Here is a 14,323-nt window from a genome sequence, read left to right on the forward strand (position 1 = left end):
TGCGCGTCCAAATACTAATTCTTTAAATGAATTCTATTTATTCTAATCTATTTTTCCTCATTATTCCTTTCAGTTGATCAAACTTGCTGAATAAAAGCAAGAACAAACAAATGTTTTTGTGGCTCTTATATTGAAAAATGTGTTGTTGAGATTACTCTTTATGTCGCTTTGGTGGTGGGAATGTCTTTGATGAGGGGAAGGACAGCAATGATGACATACTGTGGATAACAAATATATTTCAAGGATTTGTGTGAACCCTTAAACGAACACCCTGTACTGTGATGGTCTGAACCTGATATTGATCTGTAAGTGTTTTTATATGAGACAGGGTGCACGCCCAGACGGCGATGGCATCACAGATCCAGTTTGATGCACTGGCAGCAAATCATCTGATTGTATTTTATTAATTCTATTAATTTCCGCACACTCATTGATTCTCTGTATTAAAGGCATAGTGGGCACCTTTTACATATTGTTCTGGTCTGTGTTAACCGGGTTGAATTCTACCACACTCCAATTTAAATTGAAGTAGCATTAGTGTGATCTACTTGCTGTGTGTGTGTGTGTGTGTGTGTGTGTAGGGGGGGGTCCTGACAAAAACATCCCATTTGTCTCTAGGCATATAGAAGATGATTCCATGTTGGAAACTGCCCATATTTTGAGTGTGGGTTGCGTTTCACCAGAGACTGACACACAGGCCTCACCGCTATAACCATGCAGCAGCATAGGCCTAGCGCCACATCACGTCAGGTGCAGTAGTCTGACTTCCCTGCAGCCCACCTGTGGTCATCATTTGGCCTGCCAGATGATCTATTCCAATTTGAAACTAGCCTCCCAATCCTGTAAAATAGATCATATACTGCTGCACTCATACAACCCGAGGCCATTTTATCTGTCAGGTCAGGTTGAATACGAGGTTGCTTCCAGGTAGGCCTAAATAAAATGTAAAGAATGAGTGGTTATTTGCCTAACTTACGAGAGGCTAAACATTTAAACGTTCCTTGTTTCTCAGGATTAAGGCATCACTACCAGCTATTATATTTAAATAGATGCGCCATCGGTTACCACAAAGTTGGAGTCATTGGAGACCGCGAGCGTGCGCGTGGATCGCTACCGCGCATCATCTCGCTCCAGCCCGCGCATATCCGGTCCGCGCTGCGCCGGAGGAGCGATGCGGCGATGCGGCGCAGCGGCGGCACCGAGGAGGAGGGACCTGACAGTCAGCCGGGTGGGATGTGAACACTCTCATTTCTAGATCAAACACAGAGTTTCCCATCGTACGTTTCGCTAGCGAAGAGGACTATGATACGCACTACTTGTCAGACAGTGAGTATGCAGTCTTCCACCTGTCTGTTGTTTCTGGGCTCCTTGAAGACAGTTGTTATTTCTGACGACGTTTCGCCCGCAGTCGTAGCGCTCTGCGCGCCGACCTCAAAATGGCGGAGAGGCCGACGCTAGGCTAACTACGCTAACTAGCCGCGTAGTAATAACACGAGCATCTAATGAGCTCCGGATCACATCATATAGAATTGTTCTGCTCAGAATGTGCATATATATTCTTAGAACCAACTCGCTACTGTGGGTTAAAGACATTCCGTGTAGCCCGACCCTTGTTGTCTTAACGATCATTAATTTGCGGCTTCGTCTATTTCTGGAAGTTGTGGCGACAGGCTAGCATGAAGTAAGCTAGCGGTAGCCCGCTGACAGTCGCTGTGGTCCGGTACATTTCACTGAGATGCACGTCATAGGATAAATTACAATATATTGCATATTATATTATAATATAGGTGAAGCTGTTTAATCAATCCATCGTTGTCTTGTAAATATACTAAGTCGTTAAGGTCGGGAATAATAACACTTTATATCCAGAGAACCGTGATGCAGTCTCCAGTTTCTCCAGGGTATTGGCCGACAACCAGACCATTCCCAACATGCTTAGGTTGTTACTTGAAGGCGACAAATGTCACTTTATTAGGGCTGCATGTGGATCTAATCCCGGGCAGAGTGAGGTCCTGACAGGCCGGTGAACGTGTCCATGCTAAGCTAAGCTACAGCAGAAGGGCGTTGCTGAGGCGTCGCTGCAGCCGTGCCCTTGTGTCTGACGGCAGGACGCCACCGCACAGCGGAGAGCCACACTCTGGATCCACACTTAAGATCATTTGTTTTCATTTGAGTGTTGTGCTTATTTTAAACTTTGGTCATCAAATGTGTAAGGTTTGAAAAACGACTATCATAGCCAACAGGGTGGGGATCGGGTGGTGGACCTTCCTGAGGCCTGTTATTTTATTTGATAATTTCAAAAAAGCAATGATTCATATTCCAGACGTCAGAATGACGAGTTTATTCAGGTACAACACGATTATTTGTTAATTTTCTTTGGGACGTAGTGGTTTATTAACCCGGCTAGTGGCCGGAAGGTGGAGTAGGTTATTGACCAGTAACTAGCAGACATCCTAATGATCTCCGTTGTCTTGCAATGATCACAGTACAATCCTATTGTATTTAACATTTGAAATATTGAAATGCATTCTGAGACTATATATGGAAAGTATCCCCCCCCTAGCCTCTCCAACTAATACTAAACACACGTGTTCACTCGTATAGATTTGAATGTGTTTTCCTGGCTCTTGTAAAAGCACATGAGTCAAGAAATTCTGCAACTGCAATCAGTAGTCTGCTTGTTAATTCAGATTTGAACATTTTGAGCATGTTTCCTAGTAATTGCTTCATAACCTCAGGCTAGTAATCAAAATACCTTCATGTGAACTATATTCTGTTTACGCTGTAGCCTACTCAAGCTATTAACAGACCAAAGCAGAATGAATTCATGCTTTGCTTTTGTTTGGCCTGTCTGCTCCTTTGGCCTGCTGAGAGATTACAAAACATGTCAAGCTTGTGAGGCAGACTAGTATGGGTCACGGGCCAAAACAAGCAGAGTTGTATTGGAATGATCTAAATGGTGGTTGCAGCTATACAATCCTTATGATCCTCTGCTGAATGACTCAGACATGGTCCCACACAAACTTTCTAATCGATTGGGCTGAATTTTTAAATGCAGACTTTTGGATTACTGATTGCTCGGAACCACCACTATTATTATATTCAGGGGTTGTATAGGTGTGTGCTAGCCTGGCTCCGCCCGCCTAAGTATTTCCGCTCAATTTGAGTTTCCCTTCAGTACTAGGCCTGGGTCTGCAGTACGTTAGTGGGTTTTCTCGTCTAAATTTTCTGCATCCCATCAGCGAACAGAGGGAGTGGCTGAGAACAATGACGTTAAAGTCAGCTCTCGTTGACGGACATCTTCACACACGGTGTTTGGTTTGTTTACAGCCTGCGAGCAATGTGATTCCCGGCCAAACATTAGTGATTGGTTATGGCAGATCCAGAGTGGCACTGGGCAGATCCAATAGTTTTAAACTTCAACAGACACCCGCCTTCAAGTGAGTTAACGATTGTCAATTGAGTAGGTCCAGACTCTGTACAAATTAAATGAAGCACGAGAGTCTGGTAGGGCCAGGCTAGGTGTGTGCTGCATGAGGCCTCATTGAGGTAGGGGTGGGGCAGTGTAATCGAATAGCAAGTCCAGGTCCTATAGTAGTCTTCATGTTCATGTTATGTGGTTTTTTTTCAATGCCTGGTCTGTCTGTGTGTTGTCCTGGGGCAAGACTCTAATCTTCAAAGTGCTCTGCTTGTGAAATGTGAAATGCTTAGCTGCTGTTTCTGCAGGTTCCTCCACACATTCATTTTGTTGTAGCCCTAGTTGGACTGCACAGGGGCGCTCATGCCATCCACCCATTACACTCAAGATGCCTGGGGAATTTCAAGCCCCTTACTCTTGCTTTTGAAAAGGAACTACATACTATCTGCGTCAGGCTGTGAAAATGCACCATGTACAACCTTGAGGCATGGGCCCTTTGCCATCAGGAAGTCCTTCTGAAAGATGAGCCTTAATAAGTGAAATCAAGAGATCCATATGTTCTGTTTTATGACATGCATCCATTATGTGTTGCTATTCAGGATATGTAGGCTTTCACAAGGCAAAGGGTATTGCCTGTTCTCGCTGGGTGCTGCTTAAGCAATCTTTTGAATTTAAATTAATTTAAAGTCTGAACTTTTTGATATAGCACAATTAAATTACTGTTGTGCAGATATGCTCTAAAGACTTGAATCCTGGGAATTCCTTTCAGTTAATGACTTATTCAATGGGATGTCATTCATTGACATTGAACAAACTCATGTTATATGCTACGTATGTTAATGTTGTTTTTGCACAAATTCCGGCCAGATAAAATGAGGATGCATTGTTTTCAATGTGAATTTGAATTGATAATCTTATCTAATGTATGAAGATGCATTATTACATTTTTGCTTTTTGTTGGCTAGCTCACTCTAAACACTGATTAGCTGGCAGCGACATGCTCAGCTCTGGTAAGCCGCGTGTCTCAGCGCCCAAGTGGCGGGCTCGACCTGTCAGCTCGCGTTTGTTTTCATAGCCCTTTGTCAGCTGCATGCTTCCAGGGCCAACATTCAAATTAACCTATTATGTCATCTTTTCATAGCGGGGAGCCCTTTTAAAAAAGGCGATGCATAGACCAACTCGACTCCTGTAGTCCGGATGGCTAATTAGGGCTATGGTTTGCATTTCATGCATATAATATAGGGGTAAATATAGCCTAGAACTAGAAAAACACTATCCAAGAATAATGGGAAGAGCAGAACGATCCCTGGGCTGTACCCGTCATCCATCATGGATGTCTTCTTTTGGCCCTCTGATGCCTCTTTTAATTGAATGAGCTGGATTCAACCCATAGTCTGGTGTGTGTGCACAGAAAGACCCACTACCACCCTCTTGTTGGTAGCTTGTTGTGGTTGAGGTCTTCTGTGTGGGGAGTTAATCTTCTTAGCTTTTGGTCTCTTCCAGCCCTGCTCAGCTGGCTGGGCCCTGTCGCTCAGACACGCCTGTTCTGGTAGCTGGTGGCTAAGCTGCTTACTGTTAGCGTCGCGCCAGGTGCTAAGGGCGTTCTGGGCTGCCGTTGGTGGCTCCTGGATGACCTGAAGGCCGACGCTTTTATCCAGCTGCGTTCCGTCAATAATGTCATCCTACCAAATGTAGCTGGGCAAATGTAGCTATCAATATTGGAACGAGAAACTGAATATTGGAAGACAGAGGTAGCGGTTTGTAAGATATGGGATACAACTTAATTTAAGCAGATCTATTGTTTTTTTATTTTTTCATACTATTCTAGTGTGAAATTAACAATAAATGAATTCACATATTTTGATGAAGTCTAAAAATGCACACCTTTGTCAGTTCTGACCATATTCTGGCCATTGTTAATGTCCCACCCCAACCCGTTCCTTCAGATGACCACGTGGCCTGTGTGGTGTAAGGTGCAGTTCCTAAGAGTAGCCAAGAGTCAGGGGAGGAGGTTCCTTGATATATTTATGAATTGTGTTCAGTCTGTAAATGTAAAGCTATAGGTCATAGCTTACAAGTAGAGGTCCTTTACATTGAATGCATTTGTTCGTTGCTGTTTGTCATGGAGCTAAAGGAAACTGTAGGTCACAAATACAATGCTTTTCCATTTAGAGAAAAAGTCATGAACAGATTTGAATGGCACCAAGGTGGATCTTGATTGCTCTAGCCTGTGGATGGGTGTAACCATCACAGTTCGGTATCTTTGTTATAGTCACCATGGTTATTCATGTTGTAGGACCTGGTTGAGATAGATCCTATCCTATTGTTGCATCCATAGTGGTAAACTACATTCATATACCTATAGTTATCGTTATCCATAATATGTTTTGATCATCCATAGTGGTAAACTACCATAATAGACCTATGATTATCACTATCTGTTGTATTGATCATACATCCCAATAGCAGTCGGTGCTACAAGCCAATGTTAACTTGCACTGCGGTACGTGTATGGTTGCTTTTGATAACATGAAAGTTGCTATAGTTTGGTTTTGGAAACCACTCTCTATAGCCTAGTCATCGAACATGAAGGCCACCTCAAATACGATGGTCTCAGAACACGGCTGTATTGAAGAACACACCCACCTGTCCCTATCCCCCTCATCCATTATCTGACCCTTGTGAAACGCAGTTAGTAAGTGGTAATTTGAACATGCACACCAGGGGTCTGTTAATATGGAAGCATCCAGGAGCCCAGAACTCAGTAACCAATGAATTGAGCTCCCAGGAAACATCTTGTCTCTCTCAATAGCGTCGCCATGCATGGTTTACCAGAGACAATAATGATGATCAGGCTGACCATTGCTTGCCTTAAACTCTTGATCACTATGGCAACATGGTGATGGGATTTTTGATTATTTTCATTTTTACTGCTGCCTTTCTGTAGATCACCAAACCGAGGGCCGCATCAGACTTTGTTCATTCATGCTGGTTACCTTTTGATCCTGCCGTTCTGAAGCTGGGACACCAGGGCGAGGCCCGGACTAGCAACTCACTATCTGCTGATGCTGAGAATAATGAACGTCCAAATTACCTTTATCAGAGTCTTGCGTTTATCACAAGTAGTAAAATAAAGACATTTGCTGTCAACAAGTCTTCAGGTATCAGATATGTGAATTGAGAATACTATATAATCTTGGCCTGGCATTTGACTGATCTCCCTCTTGGATTGATTTATTTGCGTTTTCTTGAATATCTGTTGGTCATATGCTAAGCAAGGATAGTGCAACACTTTATATCAGAATATAGGCAGGTTAGGATTCAATACAACAAGTGCTTACCTACTCATGAACAACACAATTCCGCTACCCTAACTACCAATTAATTAAACAACCCGTTTTCAGAATGCAAAACAATTGTATGAATCCATCTTCCTACCCCCTGACAAAACAATAGTTGTAATAGTTTCTCCTGGTTGGTCTGTTTCTGAATCAGATGTTGGGCCATTGACTGGTGACTTGTCTCCGTGGACCATCGCTGACGGCCTGCCCCAGCTCCGCAGAGCCCAGTCTGTCCAGCCTTCCAGTTCCTTCGGGCGGACTCCAGACCTGCACACGTCCTAGACACAAGCACCACCTTCCACCTCGTCCTCCCTCCCAGGGGAGAGCCGCGGCCCTGCGACCATGGTGCTGTCACAGAGGCAGCGAGATGAACTGTAAGCGCTCACACCACCCGTTGCACACGTACCACCGCACGCATGACTGACAGACGTGCAGAAGTCTCTGTACAGGCCTGAACACAAACAAGCAGAAGCGTGGCTGGACAGAAGAAGTGTTCAGTGTGGGTGGTGTCCTCACCCGTGGGCAACAGACACGAACACACTAGATGCACACAAGTCGAGACTGGTCTAGTCGTACCATTGTCATGATGACGGTGGCCTTGCTGTCAATCATCCGTCTATGCTAGCACTATCCTAAAAGCGGCAGGTCAATATCACAGCGTTTAGTCCCTGTGTTACCTGCGTTGTGATCAGGCCTCTGCTGCCGGTGTGTAACCCTAGAGCCTGTGGGCCGAGGGACCTGCCTTCTGAGGCTGCGTGGACGGGCAGCGAGTCAGTGTGAATATTTCATAGGCCACATGACAGGAGGAGGAGGAGAGCGGGGGATGGGGGCAACCCAGAAAATCAAAGTGTACATTTCCTGGGCCTCTGGTAGTTCCCATAGACAGGAACACTGAGCTATTCATTGTATGCCTCAATGGATGATATGTTGAGCTGCTCTGTTGGTCAGCTGTCTCTTGTTCTTTGTCGATTCAATGAATTACTGGCGAAAAAAAGACAATCAATCAACAATCAACAGACTGTTAAGTTAATTAGATGTGGTTGAAATATAATCAGTGGGCCAATGTGGTGGTTGAGCCGTTTCTTTAAGTACAACAAGGGGGGATTGCCACCGTGCTCATCAAACTACAGACAGTCTGAGGTCCAGATATTAAACATTTACCCGTATTAAACATTTATCAGTAAGGACGGGGCAGGCTCTCATGTACGGCATGGAAAACATGGGCGTAGGGAAGGGTATTGGGGTACGCCTTTGGCAGGGCTCTTGATCGGGGGAATCGTTGCTTGTTTTGCTTAAATCCTTAATTTTATGCTATGCATTTTGGTTTGATACCCAATTACTCCTGGTTAGCATTATTGCTTCTCCCCAATGACCACTTATTGTCCCCCTAGCCATCCCTGGAGGAAGTGTTGCTTCTCAAGGGCATCTTCCTGTTCCCACTTCAATGGGCACATGTGTACATGTTTACTGCTGTCCTGGCGGTGGCGCCTCCTGCCAGAATTTGACTCAAATGAACGTTGCACATGGGTTCGATATCAGCCTGTGAAGCAGCCATAAACCACAGGCTAAATATAGCACTTGGCGCTCATATAATATTCACTCATCATCATGGGTCAAGCGACTGGACTTCTGTCATTATGTGTGGGTGTGAATATTTTCACAGTGCATTTTTCAGTGCAGAGGCTAATCCCAGACATTTGAAGAACAGGGCATTTTTTGGTGATGTTTTACTGTTCCCGTGGCTACAAAAACTGACTTTCTGAGATTTGAAGAAATCGATTTCCTTCCCCCTGAAGGAGCAGCATTTCTCTGGTGCTGGTGCAGACAATTAAGGTGGAGCTGGAGAACCAGCGCCACTTCTCCCATCTCTCAGAAAGGGTGTGGCTCTTTCTCTTAAGGCAGACTGGTCAACTTGCTTAAGGTGGAACTACTAAATTAAGAAAACACACTCGTACCCCCCTCAAAATCCCCCAGTCAATGCTGCTCCTAAATGCCCTAAATGTATGTAAATTCACTGTTTTTGTTTACATAATCCGGTGAACAATATTCAGCAGTTAGATTTATATTTTTAAGTGATCCCCTTTTCACTTATTTTCCCCAGAAACCGAGCGATAGCAGACTATCTCCGGTCCAATGGCTACGAGGAGGCCTACTCCACCTTCAAGAAGGAGGCGGAGATAGACATGGTAGGTGGAGCCCTCATGGTAAGGAGGTCAGGAGCGAGGACCGCTGCCCGCTGACCACAAGCTCTTCTTTCTGTCTCTGCCTGCAGAATGAAGAGGTAGATAAGAAGTACGCCGGCCTTCTGGAGAAGAAATGGACCTCAGTCATCAGATTACAGAAGAAGGTGAGCACTGTGTTTACTGTTTGCTGCTGTTGTACACCTGCATCGCTCAATCCATCCTTACTGCGCTACCTTGCCACACCGTTGCCGGACATTTCTTGAAAAGAGAACCGTTTCTTGGTGCCAGTCTTTCTCCGTACAAGTTGTGTATTTATCAGCATGACCCCCTGTGTACTGAAGGCTGAGTGGACCAGTGATGTTTGACCCCCTGTGTACTGAAGGCTGAGTGGACCAGTGATGGTTGACCCCTGGTGTTGAACAGGTGATGGAGCTGGAGTCCAAGCTGAACGAGGCCAAGGAGGAGATGACCCATGGGGGCCCTGTGGGCCAGAAGAGGGACCCCAAGGAGTGGATACCCCGCCCGCCCGAGAGATACGCCCTGAGCGGGCACCGCGCACCGGTGACGCGCGTCATCTTCCACCCTGTGTTCTCCGTCATGGTCACGGCCTCCGAGGACGCCACCATTAAGGTACGACCGGGAACTGGCTTACATTCAACTTAACGCTGTTACAGTGAAGTTATTGGATGGCACTCAATGCAGAACATCAGCCTCAGGATGTTGATACATTGGGTAATAGGACACGGTTATTCTAACTTGAAACCAATTGCAGAGTTGGGTTTCCTTTCATATTGTAGCGTGCAGATCCCCTGAAAGGCCCTCTATGTACAGGGTGCTTCTCCTGTCAGTAAGCCTGAGGGAGGCACTACCAAGCAGAACAAGAGCACTGCAGCACGTTGCTCTCTGTTCTCTGTGGATCTTGCCCCCTCGTCCTCTCTGTCCCCCCCCCCCCCCCCCGTTTCCTGATCATTCTGCATTGTCACTGCTCATTTCAGGAAGTAGTGCTGCGGCTGTTGCCGGAGGCATCCCTTGAGTAGTGCACCATGGGAAATGTCTTCATTTATTTCACAGCTACAGACCGTGTTATTGTCAGAGAGGGGCATGCATGCATTGTTTAATCACCGCCATTTATTTAATCTAGAAGACGGGTGTCAGTTTTCACTAGTCCAAATGTGAGTCGGAAACTGCACTCAGAGACGCCTGCTCTTTCAAATGGTTCATCCCTGTGTCTTTAGATTCTTCTCCCATTTGGCACCTCTGAACACAGCCTAGTTTAGCCACAGGGAGCACCTCAGGGCAGGGGTCTTTATTCAACCCACCCAGGCAGCTGGTTGGGCGTATCCTGACATTATCTGATAGTGTTTCTGGTTGTTGTTAAAGGTTCTGCTGCCGGATGTAGGACCAAGTAGCAGCATCATCAACCTTCAGCCAGGAGAGCTTCGCAGGCTACTTGTTTGAATGCTCTTAACTTTTGTGTCTCTCTACCTGAACGCTAATCATCCGTTTATTCTGGACCATGTCAAAACTTATTGGTGTCATATTGTGTCTTCAGGTGTGCTGAAAATAGGTCAACTAAATGTTCCTGGTATGAGCCATTACCATGTAGAAAAGAAACATTTCCTAAGGAGGAGGATCTCGTCAGTCATTTTAAAGGGATACTTGGAGAAATCTTTAAATTGGCGATTGCCTGACTTACCCAGATCAGGCGAGTGGTTCAATTCCAGAGGCATTGTTTGTGTCCCGAAGGCCTTCCCTTTCACTTCTAGCGCAGCAAATCCTTCAATGGAGGAGTTGATGAGCAAAGGAGTGGGCTGTTGTTGTTGCTCTTACTGCAGTTATGGTTGTTTTTGTTGTTATCCAGAAGCGGGCTCTGACTCATGGTCTGCTTTCTCCAGGTGTGGGACTATGAGGCGGGGGACTTTGAGCGCACCCTGAAGGGCCACACAGACTCTGTGCAAGACATCTCCTTCGACCAGACGGGCAAGCTGCTGGCCTCCTGCTCAGCAGACATGAGCATCAAGCTGTGGGACTTCCAGGGCTTCGAGTGCATCCGGACCATGCATGGTGAGACACGCCCTCACGCCCGTAGCCACATGGCAGCCATCTTGGTTTTAATGGCTAGCTGTTTGGGGTAATTCAGTGTGGGATAACACATTAAATTCCTCTGACCAGGTAGGGTGAAAAACACCCTCTGCTATGCAATCAACTGCTGGCCCATCTGAAACCAATTACATAATACACATTTCAACTTGTAGGATTGTTATTAAGTTGCAGATAAGAAATGAGTTAACTGTTCAGACTGAACCTCAGGGCTGATTCCTCCCTTGTCTGAGTCCTAGTTCGGGAGAAGGCTGATCTGTCCCTATGGTGAACACGCAGAAGAGTGACAGCCCCGTTTGCTTTCTCCTAGGCCACGACCACAATGTGTCTTCTGTAGCCATCATGCCCAACGGAGACCACATCGTGTCCGCCTCCAGAGACAAGACCATCAAGATGTGGGAGGTGGCCACTGGGTGAGTCAGGCTGAAGCGCCTCAGACGGGCCAGACGGCAGCCACACCGTTTGAACCACTGGAATGGACAAGTCCTTGATTTCTTTCATCAGCTTTTATGTATTTAATAGAGGTGCATTAAAGTCGGACTCTGGTATCGGATGTTCCCCCGATGATCGCCCAGAATATGCTTCACATACTGCCTGGGTAGTGCCACTATTTCTCATGGGTGTGAGAGGTGTGTTCCTTGATGAGCAGCGTGTCTCCCTCCCCTCCTCCCCCTCCAGCTACTGCGTGAAGACCTTCACGGGCCACCGGGAGTGGGTGCGCATGGTGCGCCCGAACCAGGACGGCTCCCTGCTGGCCAGCTGCTCCAACGACCAGACGGTGCGCGTGTGGGTGGCCTCCTCCAAGGAGTGCAAGGCGGAGCTCCGGGAGCACGAGCACGTGGTGGAGTGCATCGCCTGGGCCCCGGACAGCGCCCACCCCACCATCCTGGAGGCCACCGGCTCCGAGGTGGGCCCCCTCTCGCGCCGCACGCAGTTAGGAGCCAAAGGCTTTTTGTAGGCAACAGTTCAACCTAATGGAATGTTTCCATACAGTAGGCATCTGATCTTGGTAGGACCGTTTTATTTATTTAAAGTCTGTTGCGACCTGGTTCTGTGTCTTGAACACATGCAGCAGCCCCCACCCCCACCAAATGCATCATCTAATGCACCTCTACCTTCCCAGAATAAGAAGAGTGGCAAGCCTGGGCCGTTCCTGCTCTCAGGCTCCAGAGACAAGACCATCAAGATGTGGGACGTCAGCACCGGCATGTGTCTCATGACACTGGTAAGACCTCTGATCTGCACGCTGTACACAGGACGCTGCCCACTGTGTTCCTCTGGATAGAGCTCTTTAACACACAGGACACTGCCCACCTCTGGATAGAGCTCTGTAACACACAGGACACTGTGTTCCTCTGGATAGAGCTCTGTAACACACAGGACACTGTGTTCCTCTGGATAGAGCTCTGTAACACACAGGACACAGTGTTCCTCTGGATAGAGATCTTTAACACACAGGACACAGTGTTCCTCTTGATAGAGATCTTTAGCACACAGGACACTGCTTCTGGATAGAGCTCTTTAACACACTGGACACTGTTCCTCTGGTTAGAGCTCTTTAACACACTGCCCCTGTGTGCCTCTGTCTGTCCTAGGTCGGCCATGACAACTGGGTGCGGGGAGTCGTGGTGCATCCGGGCGGCAGGTTCATCGTGAGCTGCGCTGATGACAAAACCCTGCGAATCTGGGACTACAAGAACAAGCGCTGTATGAAGACCCTGTGTGCCCATGAACACTTTGTTACCTCTCTGGGTGAGAACCGCACGGACGACATGGCTCACACCGCATGCCTCACACGTCTCCTCCATCCTGGCACTGCCTGTGGTCCAGAGGACTGTGCCTTTTGTAGCATGTAGACATGTTGTTTGTGATCGTGTCCACTAAACGTCTCTCTGTCCTGCAGATTTCCACAAGAGCGCCCCCTATGTGGTGACGGGCAGCGTCGACCAGACAGTCAAAGTCTGGGAGTGTCGCTGAGGCCGATGTCGATAAGCCCCGCCCTACTCCGCCCAAACCCCGCCCCCTTTCCAGCATAACCCCCTCCAGCCCCGCCCCCGTCCAGCCTCCTGCACTCCAAACCATAGTTAACCTTCCCCCTCCCTCTACTATTCCAGCTCTATCAACATGACTATTGTCCTTTTATGTAAATTATTCTGGATGTAGGGTACGCTTAATAAATGTCACGCAACCTCTTGACACAAGAACACACACAGCAACAGAAGTATTCCTTGCATGGTGAATCAAATGGAGAAGAAAAAAAAAAAGAATTGTATACTGTTGAATTTGCCTAATTTGCATACCGTCGTCATGACTCCAGAGGGGTCCAGGGTTAAATGTATCTGTGTCCGGGTAACTGACAAGTTGAGCACGAAAAAAAATACAATCTTGACCCGCCGTGGCTGAAGAGTTTAGGTTGCAGTTTTTTTTGGTTTTTTTTATACATCCCAACCTCCACTGTGGGGTCTGTCGTCGCAGCGGGGGGGGGCTGGAGACGGAGACCACAGAGAGGTTTCGGTCCTGGTCTGTAGTACACCACCTGGTCTGTAGTACACCTCCTGGTCTAGTACACCACCTGGAGGTGGAACATGGATCATGCTTTAGCCCCCAGCCCCGTAGAACACATGCGTTTCTTTCCAAAAGCGTGTGTATGACTGCGTGTGTGTGTGTGTGTGTGTGTGTGTGTGTGTGTGCGTGCGCGTGTGTATCCGTCTCTGTGTGTGTATATAATGACGGGGCAAACGGTTTCCGCCAGCTCTTCTCTGATTGGACAGGATGTGGCACAGAGGAGGCGGGGGAAAGGAAAGCTTCTGGTTCTGTTGGTTCCTCTATAGTGAGCGTGTGTAGTAGACACTCACGGACCTTAAATATCCCTATGCTGCTGAGTAGACACAGGTGTGTTTCACAGAGGTCTGCTCACCTTTTTATGAGCTGTCGATGTGTGAGTGTTTGCCCCCCACCCAGAGATCCCCCCCCCTGCCCTGTTGCTCGCTCTCTTTCTGCCTTGTACGCCCGTCACGCTCCCTCACGGGGAGGACGTTCTGCTTTCTGTGGTCCCACTGCTCTTTACACACACACGCATACACTCAGAAATGCACATACACTCACAATACATTTTGTGTATCAATATATCTGGATGTCATTGTTTGCAACATAATGAAATAAAAAATCTGTAAATGTAACGTTTCGTGGTTCTGGCATCTCTTTAAAAGCGATATGGTGAATGGTGCACATCCTGCGCTCGGGGAAACTTCAATAGCATGATATTACAGCTGTCTGTTAGC

At 47.1% G+C, this 14,323-nt stretch overlaps 1 protein-coding gene across 1 annotated transcript; it reads left to right on the plus strand.

The window, feature by feature from the left end:
- Window positions 1–1,189: 1,189 nt before the first annotated feature.
- On the plus strand, window positions 1,190–14,221 carry LOC307077221 (lissencephaly-1 homolog B-like). Its single transcript, XM_079738561.1, has 11 exons — window positions 1,190–1,326; window positions 6,914–7,133; window positions 8,861–8,945; window positions 9,032–9,106; window positions 9,366–9,572; window positions 10,838–11,006; window positions 11,353–11,455; window positions 11,721–11,949; window positions 12,166–12,267; window positions 12,638–12,794; window positions 12,946–14,221. Exons 2-11 carry the CDS (start codon window positions 7,102–7,104, stop codon window positions 13,017–13,019), a joined length of 1,233 nt encoding a protein of 410 aa, XP_079594687.1. The 5' UTR covers window positions 1,190–1,326; window positions 6,914–7,101; the 3' UTR covers window positions 13,020–14,221.
- The last annotated feature ends 102 nt before the right edge of the window (window positions 14,222–14,323 follow it).

This window comes from Pollachius pollachius (genome assembly GCF_949987615.1).
Source record: "Pollachius pollachius genome assembly, chromosome: 6".
In the NCBI taxonomy this organism is placed as follows: Eukaryota; Metazoa; Chordata; class Actinopteri; order Gadiformes; family Gadidae; genus Pollachius; species Pollachius pollachius.